General features: G+C 44.7%; 2 protein-coding genes across 2 annotated transcripts in view; one reads left to right on the top strand and one right to left on the bottom strand.

Annotated features, from left to right (window-relative positions):
• Positions 1-6,761: 6,761 nt before the first annotated feature.
• Positions 6,762-8,212, bottom strand: LOC140911922 (myb/SANT-like DNA-binding domain-containing protein 2). The gene is made up of 2 exons (XM_073346083.1): positions 7,651-8,212; positions 6,762-7,059 (listed from the first exon to the last, which is right to left on the bottom strand). Exons 1-2 carry the CDS (start codon positions 8,210-8,212, stop codon positions 6,905-6,907), a joined length of 717 nt encoding a protein of 238 aa, XP_073202184.1. The 3' UTR covers positions 6,762-6,904.
• Positions 8,213-10,785: 2,573 nt separating this feature from the next.
• Positions 10,786-25,418, top strand: part of MTMR12 (myotubularin related protein 12) — a 62,899-nt gene continuing 48,266 nt past the window's right edge. Inside the window, exon 1 of the mRNA XM_073343676.1 lies at positions 10,786-11,016. Coding sequence (XP_073199777.1) covers positions 10,786-11,016 — 231 coding nt within the window. The remainder of the gene's footprint in view (positions 11,017-25,418) is intronic.

The following is a 25,418-nucleotide window of genomic DNA, read 5'->3' as shown; positions in this document are numbered from 1 at the left end:
GGGAAGAGCTGGAGCAGGGGCTGGAGCAGCATGCAGCTGCACAGGGCACCAGGAAATTTGGAGCCCCAAAGTTCCTGGTGCCCTACGCAGCTGCAACTTTGCATATGGGTAAGGATGGCCCTGATTTTAGCAGTGATTTTAACATTCCAATCATGCAAATCTCCCCCCCCCCCAGGGTTCAGCAATCCCAACTGGGTAAACTTATGCTCAGAAATGAGCAGTTCCAATTCCTCTTGTTTATTACCCAGGCTCGTAGCACTGGTACATAGGCAATTAAAGAATTTCTTCTCTTTAAGTTCTTGTGTCTTGATTAATTTTGCTCTCATCACCTCACTTTTATGCTAAATAAGTGCTTATTTGTTCCTTCTTTTCACCCTTTTTGTTGCTAGTCTAGCCAGCCTTTCTCCAAGAAGATTGGTTCCCCTTCTGCTGAGATGGAAGCCATCTGAATTCTACAGTCCCCTCTCCTCATTGAAGGTAGACCAATGTTCCACAAAATGAAAACACACTCTACTTACTGTATCGGGTTGGATTGCAGAAACCCCCTGGAAGTTGCCACTTGATGTGTCAAGACTACTTCTGCCCCTGCTTTCCTGCCCAGTCAGCTTAGGACTTCAGTGCCCTCCCTGGTTTGAGCCAGGCCCGCTGTCCTGCTGCAAACCCAGACCCAGGTCTGAACCACATCCCCTAACAGCTGTAGGCTCAATTGAAAGCAGCTTACAGAAGTGTTCCTGTCTTTAATACTCAGATGCCCAACTCCTAATGGGGTCCAAACCCCAAATAAATCTGTTTTTACCCTGTATAATGTTTATACAGGGTAAACTCAAATTGTTTGCCCTCCGTAACACTGATAGAGAGATATGCACAGCTGTTTGCCCCCAAGTATTAATACATACTGTCAGTTAATTAATAAGTAAAAAGTGATTTTATTAAGTACAGAAAGTAGGATTTAAGTGGTTCCAAGTAGTAACAGACAGAACAAAGTGAATTACCAAGCAAAATAAAACACACCAGTCTAAGTCTAGTACAGTAATAAAAACTGAATACAGATAAAATTTCACCCTCAGATGTTTCAAGAATTTCTTTCGCAGACTGGATGCCTTCCTAGTCTGGGCACAATCCTTTCCCCTGGTACAGCCCTTGTTCCAGCTCAGGTGGTAGCTAGGGGATTCCTCCTGATGGCTCTCCCCTTGTTCTGTTCCACCCACTTAAATATCTTTTGCTTAAGGTGGGAATCGGAATCCTTTGTCCCTCTGGGTTCCCACCCCTCCTTCTCAGTGGAAAAGCACCAGGTTAAAGATGGATTCCATTTCAGGTGGCATGATCACATGTCCTCTGAGGCCCCAAGCCTTCATTCCTCCCAGCCTGACTCACAGGAAGGCCTGCCTGCAAATAGCCATCCACAGTAAATTGTCCTGGTTGATGGGATCAAGATTCCAAACCACCATTAATGGCCCTCACTTTGCATAACTACAATAAGCCCTCAGTTATATTATTTCTAGTTTCAGATACAAGAGTGATACATTTATACAAATAGAATGACCATACAGTAGATTATAAGCTTTGTAATGATACCTTACAAGAGACCTTTTGCATGAAGCATATTTTAGTTTTTATATATAAAAAAGAGAGAGAGCACGCATGCATCACTTACCTAGCTAGTGGTTCACTTCCAGAATCTTCTGTCTTCCTTTGTTCACGACACAAGGAGCTCCAAGATCACTTGGATGTTGTTCTTCTGCACTCTGAGTTTCCTGAAGTCATCTACGATCGGTTAGGTATCCTGCAAAGCAATGTTGATTGTGCATGTTGGCACTAACACCAGTGGATCCTGAACTTCAGAAGCCTGTCCAATGTTAATGACTTTTGTCTTGGCTCTGAGAAGGCAGCACACCATCCTGTTGTCTGCCTGTCCACTGCAGAATGTTCTTTCCATTCTTCTTAGTACAGAATTCCCAAAAAGGATAGTCTTGGAGGACTGAAGATCTCTTTATGAAAACATTTGATTTTCTCCTGGGTTGGGCTGAGCAGCCCCACACAGATGGGTCCCATACTCCTCTTTGTTCACTCAGTTGTTTCAGTGCTGAGGACCTGGTGACTATTGGAAATTTCTAGGTATGTGGAATTACCAGAGAGACGAGGACCAGGAGGAATCACAGCCTGCCCACCCTTGTATGCCTCCAACTGTATAGAGTGCTGCCTTGTCCTCTTACCGCTGGTGGTTAGAACTGCCAAACCTCATCTCTGATTTCCTGTGTTTCCTTCGTAGCCAGTTCTTGTCTTCCTTAAATCTGAGGTGGTAATGATTCCCAACTCTGGTTTTCCAAGAGTTCCTCCAGCCTCTCTGTGGTGCCCCATAGTGCCTGTACTTGCCCTTCCAAACCAAGAATCTTCTTCTAGCACAGCCATCAATTTACACATCAGACCCAGGAAGTTCATTCTGGCTTCAGGGTGAAAAGAAAACATCCCACATCCATTGCAGATTCGCAACCACTGTTCTGTCACTGGCCATCATAGTACTGAGCATAGAACTGTACCTGGCAAGCAAGGCTATCACATCCCCTTTGAAGCTCCACTGTTTGCCTACTCAAAAGTTTGCCTTGCAAATTACATATACTAAGACATACTGTCCAGCACTACCTCTTTGCTAACAGGGAAAGATTAACTACTCAGAGACTTCAAACATCTGGCATGTCAAAGACCCAAGAATCTTAGTCACAAGACCTACACCAAGACACATAGATCTTTCTCACCTGTCCTAGTTAGCAGCCCACATCCCAGCTATACAACTGTCACAGAAAACAAACAAGAGATAGACCTTAACATATGTATGTGAAAACTGGAAATTCACTGAGGGTATAGAGAGATGGCCAACTGCCTTCGAAAGCAGCAACCTCATGAAAATTCTAGGCATTAAATAGAATTAATTTATAATCGGGGGGGATGCATACTTCATAGCTTCTGCAGGCTTTGGCTTGCAACACCAGGAGTTTCTTGCATCCTTCCAATGCCCCCACAAGCTCCTTGTGTACCACCCTCCCATTTTCATCTATTTTAGGGACTCCCTACATTCTCACCACTGGTAAGAGTTCTGTGACCCCTCCCGTTTCCCCCTTCTTTTCTCCATATCAGCAACTCTGGTTGCTACCTCTCTCCTTATGCCAGGGGCTCTGTGTCTCCTCCTTCCCCACTTCTCAGACTCCTCCAATCTCCCCCGCCCCACACACAATGGGTTCTGTGTGCCCCCATTCACCCCACCACCAATGTCCCCCACTAAGGTTTCTATATATCAACCAACCCCTTACTCCCATACCAGGGTCCCCCAGCTGTTGCATACCAGAGGTTCTGTGTGCTCCAGTAAGAGAGTAATCTGAGTGCCCCTGGTTGAGTGTGTGCATCCCTGCAATTTCTTCTCTGCTCACAGTGCCCTCGGTCTGCCTCTGTGCTTGTCAGGCAGGTCTTCGGTGACTCAGCCCTCCAGCCAGGTCACACGCTGTTCATGTACAAAACAAACAAACCCCTTTTGGGGTACACAGTCCAAAATGTCCCCAATGTCCTGCAGCCCTTCCTGGACTCAGGCTTCTAAGAGAGTCCAACAGGGCCCACCACGGTACCCTCAGTTGGTGTGTCGTTTTCTGCAGCCCTCCCTGGGCTCAGTCTTTAACCAATCCAACAGGACCCATCACAGTGTCCTTGCCTGGTCTGGCTAGGTTGCAAGGTTCCTACTCTGGAATTGAGCAGCACCCCGAGGGCTTCTTCCTTGAGGACTCGAGTCCTCAGTGACTCCAGCCTTGCTGCTGAGCCACCTCTCTTAGGGTATGTCTACACTTCGAAATCAGGTCGAATTTATAGAAGTCGGTTTTTTAGAAATTGGTTTTATATATTCGAGTGTGTGTGTCCCCACAGAAAATGCTCTAAGTGCATTAAGTGCAGTAACTCGGCGGAGTGCTTCCACAGTACCGAGGCTAGAGTCGACTTCCGGAGCATTGCACTGTGGGTGGCTATCCCACAGTTCCCGCAGTCTCCGCTGCCCATTGGAATTCTGGGTTGAGATCCCAGTGCTTGATGGGGCTAAAACATTGTCGCGGGTGGTTCTGGGTACATATCGTCAGGCCCCTGTTCCCTCCCTCCCTCCGTGAAAGCAAGGGCAGACAATCGTTTTGCACCTTTTTTCCTGAGTTACCTGTGCAGACGCCATACCATGGCAAGCATGGAGCCCGCTCAGGTAACCGTCACCCTATGTCTCCTGGGTGCTGGCAGACGTGGTACTGCATTGCTACACAGTAGCAGCAACCCATTGCCTTGTGACAGCAGATGGTACAGTACGACTGGTAGCCGTCCTCGTCATGTCCGAGGTGCTCCTGGCCACGTTGGCCAGGAGCGTCTGGACAGACATGGGCGCAGGGACTAAATTTGGAGTGACTCGACCAGGTCATTCTCTTTAGTCCTGCAGTCAGTCCTATTGAACCGTCTTATGGTGAGCAGGCAGGTGATATGGATTGCTAGCAGTCCTATTGCATCATCTTCTGCCGGGCAGCCATGAGATGTGGATGGCATGCAGTCCTTCTGCACCGTCTGCTGCCAGCCAAAGATGTAAAAGATAGATGGAGTGGATCAAAACAAGAAATAGACCAGATTTGTTTTGTACTCCTTTGCTTCCCCCCCCTCCCCCGTCTAGGGGACTCATTCCTCTAGCTCACACTGCAGTCACTCACAGAGAAGGTGCAGCAAGGTAAATCTAGCCATGTATCAATCAGAGGCCAGACTAACCTCATTGTTCCAATAAGAACAATAACTTAGGTGCACCATTTCTTATTGGAACCCTCCGTGAAGTCCTGCCTGAAATACTCCTTGATGTAAAGCCACCCCCTTTGTTGATTTTAGCTCCCTGAAGCCAACCCTGTAAGCCATGTCGTCAGTCGCCCCTCCCTCCGTCAGAGCAATGGCAGACAATCATTCCGCGCCTTTTTTCTGTGCGGACGCCATACCAAGGCAAGCATGGAGGCCGCTCAGTTCACTTTGGTAATTAGGAGTACATTAAACACCACACGCATTATCCAGCAGTATATGCGGCACCAGAACTTGGCAAAGTGATACCAGGCGAGGAGGCGACGTCAGCGCGGTCATATGAGTGATCAGGACATGGACACAGATTTCTCTGAAAGCATGGGCCCTGCCAATGCATACATCATGGTGCTAATGGGGCAGGTTCATGCTGTGGAACGCCGATTCTGGGCTTGGGAAACAAGCACAGACTGGTGAGACTGCATAGTGTTGCAGGTCTGGGATGATTCCCAGTGGCTGCGAAACTTTCGCATGCGTAAGGGCACTTTCACGGAACTTTGTGACTCGCTTTCCCCTGCCCTGAAGCGCATGAATACCAAGATGAGAGCAGCCCTCACAGTTGAGAAGTGAGTGGCGATAGCCCTGTGGAAGCTTGCAACGCCTGACAACTACCGGTCAGTTGGGAATCAATTTGGAGTGGGCAAATCTACTGTTGGAGCTGCTGTGATGCAAGTAGCCCATGCAATCAAAGATCTGCTGATATCAAGGGTAGTGACCCTGGGAAATGTGCAGGTCATAGTGGATGGCTTTGCTGCAATGGGATTCCCTAACTGTGGTGGGGCCATAGATGGAACCCATATCCCTATCTTGGCACCGGAGCACCAAGCCGCCCAGTACATAAACCGCAAGGGGTACTTTTCAATAGTGCTGCAAGCTCTGGTGGATCACAAGGGACGTTTCACCAACATCAATGTGGGATGGCCGGGAAAGGTACATGACGCTTGCATCTTCAGGAACTCTGGTCTGTTTCAAAAGCTGCAGGAAGGGACTTTATTCCCAGACCAGAAAATAACTGTTGGGGATGTTGAAATGCCTATATGTATCCTTGGGGACCCAGCCTACCCCTTAATGCCATGGCTCATGAAGCCGTACACAGGCAGCCTGGACAGTAGTCAGGAGCTGTTCAACTACAGGCTGAGCAAGTGCAGAATGGTGGTAGAATGTGCATTTGGACGTTTAAAGGCGCGCTGGCGCAGTTTACTGACTCGCTTAGACCTCAGCGAAACCAATATTCCCACTGTTATTACTGCTTGCTGTGTGCTCCACAATATCTGAGAGAGTAAGGGGGAGACGTTTATGGCAGGGCGGGAGGTTGAGGCAAATCGCCTGGCTGCTGGTTACGCACAGCCAGACACCAGGGCGGTTAGAAGAGCACAGGAGGGCGCGGTACGCATCAGAGAAGCTTTGAAAACCAGTTTCATGACTGGCCAGGCTACAGTGTGAAAGTTCTCTTTGTTTCTCCTTGATGAAAACCCCCGCCCCTTGGTTCACTCTACTTCCCTGCAAGCTAACCACCCTCCCCTCCTCCCTTTAATCATTGCTTGCAGAGGCAATAAAGTCATTGTTGCTTCACATTCATGCATTCTTTATTCATTCATCACACAAATAGGTGGATAACTACCAAGGTAACCCAGGAGAGGTGGTGGAGGAGGGAAGGAAAATGCCACACAGCACTTTAAAAGTTTACAACTTTAAGATTTATTGAATGCCAGCCTTCTTTTTTTTGGGCAATCCTCTGTGACGGAGTGGCTGGTTGGCCGGTGGCCCCCCCACCGTGTTCTTGGGCGTCTGGGTGTGGAGGCTATGGAACTTGGGGAGGAGGGTGGTTGGTTACAGAGGGGCTGTAGTGGCAGTCCCTGCTCCAGCTGCCTTTGCTGCAGCTCAACCGTACACTGGAGCATACTGGTTTGGTCCTCCAGCAGCCTCAGCATTGAATCCTGCCTCCTCTCATCACGCTGCCGCCACATTTGAGCTTCAGCCCTGTCTTCAGCCCGCCACTTACTCTCTTCAGCCCGCCACCTCTCCTCCTGGTCATTTTGTGCTTTCCTGCACTCTGACATTATTTGCCTCCACGCATTCGTCTGTGCTTTGTCAGTGTGGGAGGACAGCATGAGCTCAGAGAACATTTCATCACGAGTGTGCTTTTTTTTCTCTTTCTAATCTTCACTAGCCTCTGGGAAGGAGAAGATCCTGTGATCATTGAAACACATGCAGCTGGTGGAGGAAAAAAAAAAAAAGACAGCGGTATTTAAAAAGACACATTTTATAAAAGAGTGGCTACACTCTTTCAGGATAAATCTTGCTGTTAACATTACATACATAGCACGTGTGCTTTCGTTACAAGGTCGCATTTTGCCTCCCCCTACTGCGTGGCTACCCCCTCAACCCTCCCCTCTCCCTGTGGCTAACAGCGGGGAACATTTCTGTTCAGCCACAGGTAAACAGCCCAGCAGGAACGGGCTCCTCTGAGTGTCCCCTGAAGAAAACCACCCTATTTCAACCAGGTGACCATGAAGGATATCTCACTCTCCCGAGGATAACACAGAGAGATAAAGAACGGATGTTGTTTGAACGCCAGCAAACATACACTGCAATGCTTTGTTGTACAATGATTCCCGAGTACGTGTTACTGGCCTGGAGTGGTAAAGTGTCCTACCATGGAGGATGCAATAAGGCTGCCCTCCCCAGAAACCTTTTGCAAAGGCTTTGGGAGTACATCCAGGAGAGCCGCGAATGCCAGGGCAAAGTAATCCTTTCACATGCTTGCTTTTAAACCATGTATAGCATTTTAAAAGGTACACTCACCGGAGGTCCCTTCTCCACCTGCCGGGTCCAGGAAACAGCCTTGGGTGGGTTTGGGGGGTACTGGCTCCAGGTCCAGAGTGAGAAACAGTTCCTGGCTGTCGGGAAAACCGGTTTCTCTGCTTGCTTGCTGTGTGCTATCTTCTTCTTCGTCTCCAAAACCTGCTTCCATGTTGCCTCCATCTCCATTGAAGGAGTCAAACAACACGGCTGGGGTAGTGGTGGCTGAACCCCCTAAAATGGCATGCAGCTCATCATAGAAGCGGCATGTTTGGGGCTCTGACCTGGAGCGGCCATTCGCCTCTCTGGTTTTCTGGTAGGCTTGCCTCAGCTCCTTAAGTTTCACGCGGCACTGCTTCGGGTCCCTGTTATCGCCTCTGTCCTTCATGCCCTGGGAGATTTTGACAAAGGTTTTGGCATTTCGAAAACTGGAACGGAGTTCTGATAGCACGGATTCCTCTCCCCATACAGCGATCAGATCCCGTACCTCCCGTTCAGTCCATGCTGGAGCTCTTTTGCGATTCTGGGACTCCATCATGGTCACCTCTGCTGATGAGCTCTGCATGGTCACCTGCAGCTTGCCACACTGGCCAAACAGGAAATGAGATTGAAAAGTTCACGGTTCTTTTCCTGTCTACCTGGCCAGTGCATCTGAGTTGAGAGCGCTGTCCAGAGCGGTCACAATGGAGCACTCTGGGATAGCTCCCGGAGGCCAATACCGTCGAATTGTGTCCACAGTACCCCAAATTCGACCCAGCAAGGCCAATTTAAGTGCTAATCCACTTGTCAGGGGTGGAGTAAGGAAATCGATTTTAAGAGCCCTTTAAGTCAAAATAAAGGACTTCATCGTGTGGACAGGTGCAGGTTTACATTGATTTAACGCTGCTAAATTCGACCTAAAGTCCTAGTGTAGACCAGGGCTTAGACTTAGTTTGCTGACCACAGCTTCCTACTGAGTCAGTCCCAGTGCAGCCCACTTCCCTGGGGTACCACAGTTCTAATTCCCTTACTTAGTGCGTAGCCCACTTCCCATCCAGTGCTCTAGATCCCAACCCAGGGACACTTTAAATATAGCAGCCTCATGCTGCGTCCCTTTACTAACTGCTGCTCTACATTTTCCTGGATCATTTCCCCGTAGTGTGTCTTAATTGAATCCCAGCAGCCAGCCAGCCAGCAGCTTTTTCCTCACTCCCCCAGTAACTCATCTGTCCAGCCAGAAACACCTCTTACTTCCCTAATTCCTGCCAGCAGACTGAACACACTTTAGCCCTGCCACTCCTTTTATATGAGTTGGCTGGGCCCTGATTGGCTGCATCCCACACTGCTTCTCTAGGCAGCTTGGAGAACCCTCTCCACTGCCCTTTTCTGGGACAGGTGCAGGAAGGCCAGGAGGCCTCCAGTAGGGGGCCCTCAGATCCTAGTCCAGCCCATCACAGCTCCCCTCCTCCACAGTAGGTCCCCCATTCTTCCCACCATACCAGGGGCTTTGCTCTCCTTCATTCCCCACAGCCCACATCACAGTCCTCATTCTCTGTATCATGCCAGGGGCTCTATGTGTCTCTGTGTGCCTTCCTTTCCCTAGATTAGAAGGAAGAGATGGACAGATGGTGCCCTCTCTTTCCTGACTGGAGCAGGCTCTGAGGAGGCAGAACGTTAGGAAGGAAGGAAGGAAGGAAGGAAGTCTTCTGTCTCTTCTCCCTTATCTGCCTTGTGACTTTCAGCAGAAACCAGTTATTTCTCTTCTGTCATTCAGGGTGTTAACATGTTAACTCTATTGGGAGGATGAACAGGGTTATTGTTATGCTGCAAGGTGTTAATGAGATGAGTGTGATCAGCAGATGACTGTGAGTCCATGTGTCTCCCGTGTTTCCCCTTAGGATAGTTCAGTTGTCCCCAAAACCAATAGGGTTCTGTTCACTGATGCCTAGAACATTCCCTGAAATATTAGAATTGATCAGATGCAGAGTTCAAAGGTTACCATGGAACATATAGATATAGAGAGAAACACCATTGAGTTGACAAGCCTTGCAAGTTAGGCCAACAAATTTTGAGGTTTGTCAGAGAGTTAACTTCTCTCCAAAGTTATCTAGAAAAGAAGATGAAAATATCTGGGATGTGTTAAGAATGAAGCCAGCATCTGCCAGGTGCAACAGTAGGAACATAAAAAGGGAGCTCACCGAAAGAATCCTTCCATCGAACAGTACTTGGAGAGGGAAAGGGAAACCTTATGGGATTTGATAATAGAGGACATGCAAAGTGCAGCCTAGGTTCGACACAGATGGCAGAGCCAAATTTGTGCCCTAAGTGAGGTCTCAGACGTCTGGTGCGGGAAGGCTTATTCCAGATGACAGACCTGGCATTTCTTAAAGAATTGGCTTGCGGCTTAGCAAAGTGCTGGAAGAGCTCTGCTCTCATGGGCTTGCTGCTCTCATGTCTACACTGCAGTAAAAGATCCAGGCTGACCTGAGTTGCAGTGTGAACATTAGCGCTTGCGCTGGAGCTGCAGAAGCCCGAACATGCTGCAATTGTATAGCCCCGCAGCCCGAGCCGCCCACTGCCGGTTTTTTCTGGTAGTGTAGACATAACCGTGGTGAACACTCTCCTCTGCCCTCCAGGCTAGAGCAGATTTGCATTTTGGGTGTTTTATTTCATGTTACAAACAAAACCTCCAGAATCTGCACGGTCCCGAGCCTTGCTCGTCTCTTGCGAGTGGGGGAGGCTGCAGAGACTCTCCTGACTGGAAAAGAAGGGTTAGTGAGGTGCAAACTAAATAATAACCATAAGTCACAGCAACACACGGACCCACCACTTCCAGAAACGACACACAACTCCACCTCCAAGAGCGGCGCGACTAGCCCAGAGCAGGCAGCTCCAGCAGCCAATCAGCGGAGCGCTCAAGGAAGCGCTATTGGTTTGTCGACAGGAGCTGTGTCCCTCTTGCCGTTCGAACTTGACCGGCGCTAGGACCCAGCAGTGAGCTCCGGCCTCTCCCCACTTTAGCAAATCCGAGCAGGGGATTTGGCTGTTAAGGCGGGGCTGAATTTGATTGACAGCGATCAGCGTCCAACAGTGAAGCAAGACGCCGTGAGGCGGTTACCAAGAAAGGGCCGGTGACGTCGGGCTGGGGCGGGAGCTGCTATGGGAGGGGTTAACTACGTGAGCCGGAGGCGGGCGGCGCTGCAGCCGGAGGAACCCGACGAGGAGGCTTGGGAGGAGCTGGTGCTACTGCCGCCGCCGCGCCCGCTGGCCAGCGCCGCCGCTGGGAGCTGGGGCGGGCAGGAAGCGCCCGGAGCCATGTTGGGGAAAGGGGCCGGCGGCAGCGGGGCCAAGCCCGCCAAGCCTTCCTTCGTGTCCTACGTCAGCCCGGAGGTGAGCGGGGGCGGGCAGGCTTGGGCTTTGTGGGTGGGGGAGTCGGGTGTGGCGCTGGGCGAGGTGGGGAGGAGTAGAGGCCCGGGAGCTGGGCGTGGGGGCTGCATGTGGGGACTGGGAACTCGGGGGGGGGGGGGAGCTAGGTGTGGGGCTGGAGGGGGGGGGTGGGTGTCTGTGGGAGGGGTCAGCCGAGCTCGAGCTCGCTCGTTAAAAATAGCGATGTGGCGGTTGCTGCTTCAGAGACCCAGGCCAGCCCCCCGACTCGGACCCGGGAGGTCCGGTGGGCGCGTGAGTCCGAGCTGCCGCTCCCGGCTGCCGAGTAGACGTAGCGGTGATGGGCTCAGCCGCTGCGGAGCTTTGGGTGCTGAGCCTTGGGGCAGTGAGGTGCCTGGTGGTGGTGGAGCTGTGCCAAGTGGAATGGGGCACTGTGAGCTGTGCCTTTATCTGTATTGTGGTGGCAGGCACCTTCGCCAGGCCAGAGTTTGGATTCGCCAAGGGCAAGTCATGCCTGACTAATCTAATCGCCTTCTATGACGAGATAACTGGCTCTGTGGATGAAGGGAAAGCAGTGGACGTGTTGTTCCTTGACTTTAGCAAAGACTTTGACACTGTCTCCCACAGTATTCTTGTCAGCAAGTTAAAGAAATATGGGCTGGATGAATGGACTATAAGGTGGGTAGAAAGCTGGCTAGATTGTCGGGCTCAACAGGTAGTGATCAATGGTTCCGTGTCTAGTTGGCAGCCGGTATCAAGTGGAGTGCCCCAAGGGTCGGTCCTGGGGCCGGTTTTGTTCAATATCTTCATTAATGATCTGGAGGATGGTGTGGATTGCACCCTCAGCAAGTTTGCAGATGACACTGAACTGGGAGGAGTGGTAGATACGCTGGAGGGCAGGGATAGGATAGAGAGGGACCTAGACAAATTGGAGGATTGGGCCAAAAGAAATCTGATGAGGTTCAACAAGGACAAGTACAGAGTCCTGCACTTAGGACGGAAGAATGCCATGCGTCGCTACAGACTAGGGACCGAATGGCTCGGCAGCAGTTCTGCAGAAAAGGACCCAGGGGTTACAGTGGATGAGCGGCTGGATATGAGTCAACAGTGTGCCCTTGTTGCCAAGAAGGCCAATAGCATTTTGGGATGTATAAGTAGGGGCATAGCGAGCAGATCGAGGGATGTGATCGTTCCCCTCTATTCGACACTGGTGAGGCCTCATCTGGAGTACTGTGTCCAGTTTTGGGCCCCATGCTACAAGAAGGATGTGGAAAAACTGGAAAGAGTCCAGTGGAGGGCAACAAAAATGATTAGGGGACTGGAACACATGACTTATGAGGAGAGGCTGAGGGAACTGGGATTGTTTAGTCTATGGAAGAGGCGAATGAGGGGGGATTTGATAGCTGCTTTCAACTACATGAAAGGGGGTTCCAAAGAGAATGGCCCAAGACTGTTCTCAGTGGTAGCAGATGACAGAACAAGCAGTACTAGTCTCAAGTTGCAGTGGGAGAGATTTAGGTTGGATATTAGGAAAAACTTTTTTACTAAGAGGGTGGTGAAACACTGGAATGCGTTACCTAGGGAGGTGGTGGAATCTCCTTCCTTAGAAGTTTTTAAGGTCAGGCTTGACAAAGCCCTGTCTGGGATGATTTAATTGGGGATCGGTCCTGCTTTGAGCAGGGGGTTGGACTAGATGACCTCCTGAGGTCCCTTCCAACCCTGATATTCTATGATTGTACGAAAGTTGGCTGACACAGGGGTCTTGGGACCGATCTGCACTTTGCGCAAACTACTGCACTCCTACTTTTGCAAACAGATGTGAGATCAGTCAGAGAGCTGCACTCTTGCCTCCCAAAAGCAGAGTGTAAAGGGGCATCAGCATGCAACTCGCACACTCAAGTAGTTGTTGGATACTGTAACAGTAGCATGTCTTTTGTAACCTAAAGAAAACCGGTGGCCAGCTGGTCGCTTAGACTGTTTGGAGAGGATAATGGTACTGCCAAACCTGCAAAAGGAATTAAAGTTGATAGATACTTGAACTTGCCCTTGAGGCCAGCACTGTACTGGTTTTTCTTGGTTTTTCACTTTCATTCAGCTCTGGTACTAATTGTATGTTTAAAACAAAGTTTGAAATAGAAATTGTTAGAGTTCTGAAGACCTAAATTATAGCTCATATATGCTAAAAATCCACTGTCATAGCTGACCAAATACTTACAACTAGTATTGGAGAATTGTGGTTTAATGTACAAATCTGGTTCCGTAAAGATAAGTTGTACTTGCAGAACAAGGGGAAGCATTTTACGGAAATTAATGCTGCTACATAAGATAACTTGACAAACAAATGTGTGTAGCTTTCAGTGTCTCATACTTTAGCGTGTTAATTCCAACTTTTTAAGCTAAATTTTTAAACTTTTCCATGGTGTAATTGATCAGGTCAGATAAACCAAATGTCATGCTTAAGGTTATGATATACAATCAACTTGTAAAATGGCATATTTCCATTATTTTCTATTCCTTTCTTATATACATTTCTGGTATTTTGTTTTGCTTTTAATTGCTGCTCTGTATCGAACAAACTTTTTCTTTGAGCAGGCCTCATTGTGGACAGCGTTTTTCTCCTGAGCAGTTAGTTTAGAAAGCGTATGTGTGCAAATGCTTCAAATTGTTTTTTCCAGTGTACTTTACCCTTCATCTATCTATTACTAAACTTAATCTGTTACTGTTTTGCCCAATTGCACAGCTTTAAATCACTTTGAATTTGATTAACCTAAATAGTCTTGTCAATAGCATATTTTGCCATCTCACTGTTTGTTCCTCTTCCAGATGATTAATAAATATATCATCATTGGTTCTAGCACAGACCCTTGGGTATATCACTATTTAACCTCTTTATTATACTGAAAATTAGCCTCTCTTGCTTTTCGTTTTGTCTCCCCAATCAATGTCTAAGTCATGACAGAATTTTGGCGTTTTTTTCCCCAGTTCATTGATAGCTAGTTTCCTTAGTAGCCACTTCAAAGGACAAATAATTTATTTTTATCCACTGTCCTGTCAACTCAAAGTGATAGGAAGATCTGCATTTTCTCTAAAGAAGCCTTACTAATATCAACCTATGATATCTTGATCTGTTTTACAGTATTACGTGTATTTTTATTAGCTAATCTGACAGATTTGGAAGTAAAACAGTAGTCTGTAATTCCTCTTACCAAAGACTCTTAAGCAAAGTAAGCAGTCATGCGGTAAGAGGGAAGGTCCTCTCATGGATTAGTAACTGGTTAAAAGATAGAAAACAAAGCATAGGAATAAGTGGTTTTCAGAACGGAGAGAGGGAAGTAGTGGTGTCCCCCAGGGATCTGTCCTAGGACCAGTGCTGTTCAACATATTCATAAATGATCTGGAAAAAGGGGTAAACAGGTGGCAAAATTTGCAGGTGATACAAAATTACTCAAGATTAAATACAAAGCAGACTGTGAAGACTTACAAATGGATCTCACAAAACTGGGTTACTGGACAACAAAATGGCAGATGAAATTCAATGTTGATAAATGCAATGTAATCCACATTGGAAAACATAATCCAAATTATACATACCAAATGATGGGATCTAATTAGCTGTTACCGCTCATGAAAAAGATCTTGGAGCCATTGTGAATAGTTCTCTGAAAATGTCATTCAGTGTGCAATGTCAGTCAAAAAAGCAAACAATATTAGGACCCATTAGGTAAGGGATAGATAATAAGACAGAAAATATCAGAATGTCTCTATATAAATCCATGGTACGCCCACACCTTGAATACTGCATGCAGTTCTGGTTACCCCATCTCAAATTGAAAAAGGAACAGAAAACAATAAAATGATTAGGACTATGGAACAGTTTCCGTGTGAAGAGAAATTAAAAAGCCTGTGACTTTTCAGCTTGGAAGAGAGACAACTAAGAGGGGATATGATATTCTATAAAATCTTAACTGATGTGGAGAAAGTGAATAAAGAAGTGTTTATTTGCTCTTTCACATAACGCAAGAACCGTGGATCACTCAATGAAATTAATAAGCAGCAGGGCACAAACACAGGGAAGTACTGCTTCACAAACACATAGTCAACCTGTGTAACTTGTTGGCAGGGGATTTTGTGAAGACCAAAAGTATAACGGGGTTAAAAAAAGAACTAGATAAGTTAATGAAGGATAGGTCCATCAATGACTATTGACCAGAGTGGTTAGGGATACAACCCTATGCTCTGAGCCTATGTTTTCTGGAAGCTGGGAATGGGCAACGGGGGATGGATCACTAGATGACTCTGTCTGTTCTTTTCATTCCCTCTGAAGCTTCTGGCATTAGCCACTGTCAGAAGACGGGATACTGCGCTAGATGGACCACTGATCTGACCCAGTATGGCTGTTCTTATGTTTATGTTCTTATTGTAAATGTAGATTCATTTGAAGCTTTTTTTCCTGCACAGGTATATATTTCACATCTATACAATAGAACCTCAAAGAGTTATGAACCTCAGAGTTACAAACTGGTTGGTCAACCACACATCTCATTTGGAACCAGAAGCCTGCAAGCTGGCAGCACCCACCACCCCCAACCCCCCCAAAAATAAAGGCAAATACAGTAGGGTGTTGAACATAAACTACTAAAAAAATATAAAGGGAAAGTTTAAAAAAAAGTTTTGACATGGTAAGGAAACTGTTTCTTTGCTTTTCATTTAAGATGGTTAAAAGCAGGATTTTTCTTCTGCATAACAAAGTTTCAAAGCTGTATAAAGTCAATGTTCAGTTGTAAAGTTTTGAAAGAACAACCATAATGTTTTGTTCAGAGTTACGAATAACCTCCATTCCCGAGGTGTTTAACTCTGAGGTTCTACTGTACATCCATTTTTCTATCATTGTTTCAAGTGTTTGAGATGTTAAACCGCTACTGGCTAACAACCTGAATGCCATTTTTCTTAAAATGGAACTTTAGTTACAAACCCACTGTCAGTTCAAAGCCAAAGGTCTTAGTCTTTAAAATGAGTTTAAACTGCTTCTCCAGGGTCGTCTCATAAGTTTAAAAAATGCTTTTACCGTGTTATCCCTTATGCATGAAATGTCCTCTAAATCTGATTTTTGCCAGGACACCATCCTCTTTCATATCACTCCTAAAAACCTCACTCGCTTTTGGGACGCTTAATTTTTCCATTTATTACAATCTGTGTTAGCCCTTTTCTCTAGGCCACCCAATAAATCCTGTCTTCTAGATCAGTCCTTTCTTTGTGAAATTTGTACTTTGGTGACTTTTGCACAAGTGTCATCCCTTATCTAACTGGGAGCCATGAAAATTCCTCTGCAATAGGGTGGATTGATTTAAATCAGTTTTAATCCTGTTTTGCATTTGTACTTTAGTTACCTTTCTAAAGGAAGGTTGACTTTTTCATTATTTGGCAACCATTAAAATGTGTTGCTTGGAACTAAATATATCCTTTACACTAAATTTGGTTTTACTTTTTGTGAACGAGGACAACATGCTATATCTATACACATTTACTGAAGCAATTACATAGTTTAAGTTATTCAGATTACTTATTTTTACATTTTTATGGTAGGAAATGGTAAATGATGCATTTCTTTACTTTTTTTGTACTTGTGATTTGTGTCAAGCTCTAGTTGGATGGAAGTGTAAGTTCACTTTTAAATTCACAAACAGCATTTTCATTTTTTTAAATTAAAGTACCTTAAATATACTGAATATATTAGGAAACAATTATCAAAATTTACCCAAACATTATTTGGATTTAAAACTGATTTATTAAACAAAGAAAGAATTGTCTATAGTGTAGTGAATTGAAGTCATTATTTTTGGTCACCATGTCCTTTGAGATTTTAGAACCAGTAAATCTCATCCTCTCACACTTAGTTTTTATTCATAGATTGGAAGTATAAACAAGCTTTCCTGCTTTTTTAACTCAGTCGGTTTGTTAACTTTGAATGAACTAGTCACTGAAGTGAAGTAATTGAATAAACTGAAAGGAAGAAAATCTTCTCTCTGCACCTGTGGAAGAGGCTATGGCTATCAAATGCTGATTTTAGTATTTGAACAAGCTCTGATTACACGTGTTTAGCTAGTGACTTCCATCGGTTCAGTGGTTTGACTTTCTTTAAAACTTGACAGCAAACATGTACTGTTTTAATTTTGGGGTTTTATTTAATTTTAATAGATTATAATACAGTTAAGCCTTAATATGGGTTGTCCATTTCAAATTTTATTTCTGATATAAAAATAAATCATCCTTTTTAAATCCATCCTGCTGAGCAGAGGTGGGAGGGAAAGTTCTCATTCATAGGGAAAGGAGGCCTGTGTCCCTCATGGAATATTGATGAAAGTTGAAGTACAGCAGGAAGGCTGTATTCCAGATATTATGACCTTGGCTTCTACAATTTTGAGTCCACTTTGGGGCTCTTTGCGTTACAGATGATTTTCATATATTTGTCAGGCCCCATCACAGCAAATCTGTAATCCTTATCAGTTATGGTGCTCCCTCTTAGGCAGCATACATTTCTTTGTGCTCAGATGTCTACAGTGATGTCTCATGTAAGATGTCTCAAAAGCCATCTGTCACTGTTTACTTACAGCATAGGATGAAGGAAAGAAATATGGGCTGGAGCACTTACTATATGAACTGGCATGGAGGTTGTTGCAGGAGGTTGAGAATGAGTTAGGGTTAGAAACAGAGGATTTAGACTTAGGCTAGTGTGGCTGGAGAGAAGAGTTGAAGCAAGAAGAGCTAAATAACGATGCAGGAAAAGAGGAAAGGATAAAAAGATGGAACAGGCAGGGAAATATACACCGTGATCTGACAGGATAGTGAATAATGGAGTGAACTGGGAAAAGAGAGAGAACAAAAGCACTAGAGGCAGGATAAATTTTAAAAAAATGTTATAACTAAATACAGTAAATTGTTCCTCTAAACTGCAAGTGTTACCAATTGCTGTCAAGCCAAGTGTAGGTGTGTTCTTGAAATGGTCTTCAAATGCTAAATGTGAATAATAAAATCAACTGCAAATACATTGTCTTCAAGTCCCCTTTTCTATCCAAAGAGTCCAGATTAAAATTTAAACTGCATCCTTTTTTTAGTATCAAATCTCCTTAGGCAATACAAAAAATATTTTGTAAATATTACTTGGGAATGAAAAGTACGGTTGTTAATGAAAGGAATGTGATTAAGAAAGCTATCAGTTCAGCCCTGCAAAGATAAGTATAGGAGAAAATCTGAAATTCAAAGCAAGTCTGATCTTAGTGCAATTTTCTTTAAACTGATCTCTTTACAGCAAAGCTCTAGTTTTCACAGCACTGAAGTATTTTGCATTTTCACAACAGTGGTAGCCTGCTGGCCACCTTTACTCTTGGGTTGGAATATGTGTATAATTTTTTTGTTAAAGCACTTCCTACATTGCTCAGCAGCAGTCTGAATGAGTCATGGAAATATTAGATAATACTCAAGTATCATAACTTGCATTTACTAAACATGTATTGAAGAATATCATTAGACTCTAGGACCACACTTTCCCCCACTTCAGTTTGTCAGTATATATAAATCTCTATTATTGATTTATAACTTAGCACTAGATACAGTAGTTCTTCAAATTAAACTGTGCAGATTTTAGGCTTGCTTGATCCAGTTTCATTAAAACGATCTATGCTTTTTGATTGCGTCAATTCAAATCTCTTCAGAGAGACGAGGTGGGTGAGGTAATATCTTTTATTGGACCAACTTCTGTTGCTGAGAGAGAGAAGCTTTCAAGCTTACACAGAGCTCTTCTTCAGATGACCTGATACCTTCTAGGTTGTTTATCTCTATGTGGACTACAACAACATTGCATACTTTGAAGTTCCACTGTAAGTAAAACTGTTAAACACATTTATAGTTTTGAATGCCTTGGGACTAGAAGTTGTTTGTAACTCTGAACAAAACATTACGGTCGTTCTTTCAAAAGTTTACAACTGAGCATTAACTTAATACAGCTTTGAAACCGTACTATACAGAATTAAAATGCTCCTTTCAATCTCTTAACTTCTGTGAAACAAGCACAGAAACAGTTTCCTTACCTTGTCAAATCTTTTTTTAAACTTTCCTTTTTTTTTAGTAGTTTACATATAACACAGTTCTGTATTTGTGCTTCTTTTTTTTTTTTTTTTTTTTTTTTTGGGAGGGCGGGGGTGTCTCTGCTATGGCCTGATTGCTTACTTCTGGTTCCAAATGAAGTGTGTGGTTGACAAGTCAGTCTGTAACTCTGGTGTTCATAACTCTGGGTTCTATTGTACATGAAGTCCTTAATGCAGATTTGTGCCTAATAGTGTCTCAAAACGCTTTAAGATTAAGTGCACACATGCAGTAATTTATCAATACCTCCTTTTAGGGTCTGCTTTTCTCAAAGCAAAACTTGAAAAGCTCAGGTTTGGTTTGTCTAGATTTTGGTTAGGCCTTGCAAGACAAAGGAAGAATCTAAAATGCACATGTACAGCTGGAGTTCATATTTTATTACTTTATTCAAATCAAGAGACAACACTTTCCAGACTGAAATAAATAAATTTACCAGTAGTAGTAATCTGTGAAAAATCTGATTGGTTATATCTATAACAGACATTTGATAGCTTTAATAATGGTTAAGGTTGCTAAGCATTTTTAATAGACCTTTGTTTGTTAAACTAATAAATAAAGCATTGGTCTTCAGTGGGAATTTACTTGGTTTGAGAAATTGGCTTTGGTTTGTGATGTGACTGTTTGAATTATATATAGATACACATCTGTGCACTGTAAGTTGAATGCACTGTAGAGTTCAAAAACTTTGCAAACAAACTAATGCTAAATTCTTTTTTTAAACTCACAGGAAACTAAAGCAAAAAGCAAAAACAGTAGTACTGTTGTAAAACTAAGCATTCAAATCAGATGATGGCAAGAGTTCCATCCTGTCATGTTTGATGAGCAATGTTGCATAATCTGTTTTTTTTTATGGTGCATTCCATATACCTTGATAAGTAATATAGTATGACTTAAGGCTTGCATTTAACAAGGGAAGGCATTGAAAATACTATATATGAAATTATGACAATTAACATTTCCAGAATAACTTTAGCTTTGGAATGTTCTAAATCTTGTACACTTTACATTGCTTTAATGATCTTGCATGTACTATAGCATTAATTTCAGATGAATGCTCATTCACTCCTAACACAACTCATTTTTATAGCTTTTTCAGTCTAGACTATCCACTGCCATGTATGAATAAGAAATTGTGGGAGTTTTGACAGCCTTTTTTTCATCTAACATACAAGTTCAAAGCAGTCACACACTTGAGAGCTAAATGGGTCTTAAGTGACCTGGTTAGACTCCTGAGTTTCCACCTTCTTGTTCAGCCACTGAAGCATATGTTAGATCAAATATCTTTGTCCACATCTCTTTGAGGTGAGAAGCTCCTAAAACTTCATTAAATATAAAATCTGTCTTCAGATGTGCTGAGACTTACCTTTCCCCCCACTCTGTCCAGACTCAATATCCCTGTCTTGGATGACTTTACTCGAGCCTCTTTGTTCTTAGGACTCTTGTATTTTGGAGATGCTGATCTTATGTAGGGGTTTTTCAGTCTATTGTTTCTTACTGCTTCTATCTTTCCTTCCTTCCTTCCTGTGTCATTCCTCATTCTGAATAGACGCTTCTGAATTACGCAAACTTGATTTACGCAAACCAGAGCTTACGGAAAAACTTCCGTAAGCTACAAATAGGAGGTGGAGGGGGGTTTTGGGGGGTGTGGTTTTTTTTGTATGTTTGTTTTTGGTTTTGTTGGTGTAATGGCCAGAGATACAGTTCTGACTTATGCAAGGCATTCCGGAACAGAATGCTTGCATAAGTCAGGGAGTGTCTGTATATGAAGAATCTGGAACTGTGCCTGGTACCTTGTAGGTTATTTATCCCTATCTGGGCACACAAACACCCTCTCCAGACTATCTGTGATCCTGTTTCAGAGGGGAAGACAGCATGTTTTTTCTGTGCTTATGACCTGACATCATTGTCCATCTCCCTTTCGCTTTTTCCAGGTTCAGCCAAAAAGTTCTCTGAACGTAATTCATGTTGCCCTAAACTAAACTAAAGTGATAGTGCAGAAACTCATAATAGAAGAAAAGGAGTACTTGTGGCACCTTAGAGACTCTCTAAGGTGCCACAAGTACTCCTTTTCTTTTTGCGAATACAGACTAACACGGCTGTTCCTCTGAAACCTGTCATAATAGAAGCAAACCTGTCTAGACTACTAAACACAGACAGTGTATTATTGTGTGCTGTATAAGAGAGAGTGAAGACAGTCCCTGCCCAGATCTTGTAATCCATTATAGAATGCACAGTCTGTAAACGTAGTGCCAAAATAAAGTCTGATTACTTTTCATAGTGAAATCCTTCCTCTTGCGTTTCAGAGCAACCTTTCTGTCTGGTCAGTATGCGGTCACATGTCCCCAGAGTGTTCAGTGTAACCAGAGGCACTTTCTCTGCATGGTTTGAATTTTAAAGTTAGTATCAGGTCTCCCGTATAACCTGGCTAGCCCCTCCTCTGGACAAAACACATGCTACTAGGTTTCATTTTCTTTTAACCTCAAAACAATGTTAATATTTTCCTGATTCACACCTGTCTGAACATAACTCTCTCCCTTCTGTAAGTCCCCATATTCAATGGATCCTTTCCAATAAACATTTCTTCTCCAGGGGGTTCCAGATCATGGTGGGTGCTCTGCAGGGGCGGTCCAGATGCAGGGAGTGAGAGGCTTGGCGGGATGAGGATTCAGGTGCAGGGGGTTCTGAGTGTGTGTGGGGTGCTAGATGCAGGTGGGTTGGACAGATGCCCTAGAGTGATTCCTGCCCCCTGAGGCCAAGGAGCGATGGGGGAGCGGAGGGGACGTGCAGAGCTTCCCCCAACCAGGGAGGTCCCTGGGGGTTGGCCCCAGCTGCTCTAGGGAAAGAGGAAGTCCCATTACCCCCACCCCCTTAGCAGCTGAGCCAGGTGCAGAATTCCAATTCCCCCAGGAGTAATTCACTCGCTCACTCACCTGGGCTGTATACCGTATGCTAGGGAAGCAGCTCAGTTGCCTGGCTCTCCTTGGTCTCTGCCCTCCCCTTATACAGAGAACACCTGGGTGGCATCACTGCTCCCCCGCCCCCCGAACGTTGCTCTGTGCCCCCCTAAGGGGCTAGGGGGGAGAGAGCAGAAACTGAAGATACTTTGTGCCTGCCAGTCAGTTCCCCACATGGGTTGTGCAGTGAATCAACAGGAGCAGCTCTCCTGCCCTTCCCTTACGCAGACCATGTGGGGGAAACTGCCCAGCAGGGTACAGAGCTCCTGATGTCACCACTAGTCCTGTCCTACATTCCTCCGCAGGGAGGAAGCAGGGCTAAGGGAGAAATCTGGGTACCCCCCCTTCCCAATGCATTGCTTCTGCAACATATCTGGGGGAGAAGATGCCCCCCATCTGCACCCATGCAATTACTGAGTTTACTCTCACAGTTGTACTGGTTGAATGCAAACTAGATACACAGTTATACACCTTGTTTGAGATACTCCCTTAACTATTAAACCCAATTAACTATTTTAACACCCACATTGAGATAACTAGGGACAGTTCACACCTCTCAGCTGTTTCAAACTAAATTGATGTTTATTTCCCAAATGCAAACTGATGTAACCTTCAATCCTAAGGATTTAAAACTTTCTTAAATTATAGTTTGTGGTCTATGCTTAAAAATTAGATGGACTTTGCTATGTTGCTTAGAGCTATGAAAAAGTTTTGTGCCCTCATCTCCATAGTTAGATCAATCCAACCCCTGGTATAAATGCAGCTAGGTGAACTGAAGAATTTTCTGTCAGCCTAGTTACCAGCTCTTAGATTGACGGATGTGGATATCTGCGAACCATTTTTGCAAATCAGATGCAGATACAAATTTTGTACCCGTGCAGGACTCTACTCATGTACTTTGTCCTTTGTAAGCTTTGTTGTGCTTCTTTGAGACAGCTGTTTTGACAATTCATGGTAGTTGTGGTAGCTTGTTTCTGACCCCATTGATGTCTTTGAAGGTGAAGCCATGGGCTAAGAACTACTGAATGGAATGGAACACATAAGTGAAATACTCATGATGGTCTGACCTATTGAAGAGGCAGGCAGATGCACTCTGCACAAGCTAGAGCCTTTGCAATGCTTCTGTATGGATTTCTCTGGCCAGGAGGAAATTATGCTTCCTAGCAAATTGGAGATGAAAGAAGTTACTCTTTGCCAGTGATGCTACCTGGTTATTGAGGCCTGTTACTAAGACTCCAAGGCTGCATGCTGCTTTTAGGAGGAAGACCCCTTTGAGAGGGAAGTCAGCATCTTGACTAGTTCTTCAGAATGTTTCCCTCTTCTTACAAACATCTCTTCAGTTATGCCTGGGTTTAGTGTTAGCCATTTCATCCAGATGATGATTCATAGAAGGCATTGTGACATCCCTGTGATTGTGTTGGTTATACCTGAGGAAAATAATGCAGCTAAATAATTTTGTCATATTGTTGACCTCTCGCTACATCTCCAAACAGTGATATGGTAGATATTGATGGGATTGTGCAGGTGAAGTTTTTTGGGGAAGAGGAGTAATTGCCCCACACTACATTCATGCTCCTTTTGGAGAGAGATGATTTCATGGTACACCTCCACCCTGACATAATGGGCTCCTCAGGAGCCAAAAGAATCTTACCGCATTATAGGTGAAACTGCGTTATGTCAAACTTGCTTTGGTCGCAAGCATTTCCATTATTAATAGTCACTTCCCGCCCCCTGACTGATCCCTCAAAATCCCCGACCCATCCAACCCCCCACACCTCCGCTCTCTGTCCCCTGACTCCGTTGACCCCTATCCACACCCCTGACCGCCCTGCCCCCAAACCTTTGAACTATCCAACCTCTCCTCCCCAGCCCCCGAGACCCTCTGCCCCTTGTCCAACACCTCAGCCCTGGTCCAGCACTCTTAACATGCCGCTCAGAGCAGTGTGTCGGAGCCTGACACGTTGATTTGCCAGAGCGCGCAGCCCCGCTCCCCAGAGCGCTGCTTTACCACGTTATATCCGAATTCGTGTTATGTCAGGTCGCATTATATCGGGGTAGAGGTGTAATGCTGTAACATCTATCCTAGTTATGTCCTGTAAGCAGGTCAGTAGTAGTTTGTGCTGTGTGTTAAAAACTATCTGAAACCTGATTAAAAGGATTTAGGAATCAAGACATCTACCAATATCATAATTGTCAGCGTACTTAAGCAATGGAATAAATTGCCTAGGAATCTCCATCATTGGAGGCTTTTAGGAGCAAATTAGACCCACACCTGTCAGGGGTGGTCTAGATAATAATTAATGCTAGGATTGCAGGGGACTAGACTAGATGACCTCTCAAAGTTCCTTCCAGTCTTATGATTCTATGTATAGCTTGGCTGCCACCACTTGCTGACTTTGGCTAAGATAAGTGTCACTGGAAAGCTACATTTATCTAGGCTTCGCAAAAAGATCTCAGATTTTATTTCTGAACAATTATGTAATAGACGATATCTAATTTGCAGTTTGTAGAACTGGTTAAATTTCACAAACAGTACGTTATGAATAATATCCCTTCCTTAAAAAAAACAAAACAGGGAGTACTTGTGGCACCATAGCCACAAGTACTCCCCGTTCTTTTTGCTGATACAAACTAACACGGCTACCACTCTGATCCCTTCCTTAGTGGAGCTCACAGGAATTGGTCCTCATGGACAGCACTTGATTGGATATGCTTTATTGCCTGAACTCTAGCTAATCAACCGAATAGGTAGTGCAGAAATCAGATTACCTTATCCTAACCCTAATCTTCATGGGCTTTATCTTCAAAACATTTATCTTTTTTTTTGTGAAAATATAAATGCTTTTCTGCATCATAGTACTCCAGTTGAGGAAACTGCCCTCATACATAGGATACAAGACTAAGGGCTTGTCTACATTTGACATTTATTGAGGGATAACTTACTTTTCTTTAGTGACTTCTGTCCACATACAGAATCTTCTAGTGTGAGTCGTCTGGCATTTTACTGTACGTTATTGAACCCACTTAAAAAACCCACTTCCAGGGAAGTGGGATGAGAGTACCCGCCATGAAGTAAGTGTGGATACATCTCCGTCCTGAACAACTGTTGCATATCTCCAAGTCCTTCCACTTCTATCATACACAGCTTTGCCCTTTACCTGGATTATTGTTTTGTTTACCGATATACCCGCTACTCTTCCAGAGTTATCCTGAATGGATGTCGCTTTCCTATTTAAAAGCTGGTGTGCAGCCAAGTGCTGTCCTTTGTGGTTCCAGCTCATGGGGATTCACATACCTGTTATGACTGCTCCATCA

The sequence above is a fragment of the Lepidochelys kempii genome, chromosome 5, assembly GCF_965140265.1.
Source record: "Lepidochelys kempii isolate rLepKem1 chromosome 5, rLepKem1.hap2, whole genome shotgun sequence".
NCBI classification, from domain to species: domain Eukaryota; kingdom Metazoa; phylum Chordata; order Testudines; family Cheloniidae; genus Lepidochelys; species Lepidochelys kempii.
Note: the sequence above shows the minus strand (reverse complement) of the source record. Positions and strands in the feature narration are given on the sequence as shown.

Excerpts from the sequence above, each read along its gene's own strand:
- LOC140911922 (XM_073346083.1), bottom strand. The coding sequence starts at position 8,212 with ATGCAGAGCTCATCAGCAGAGGTGACCATGATGGAGTCCCAGAATCGC. Across the intron at positions 7,060-7,650 it reads AGGTGGAGAAGGGACCTCCG|CTGCATGTGTTTCAATGATC; the intron begins GTGAGTGTACCT and ends TTCCTCCACCAG.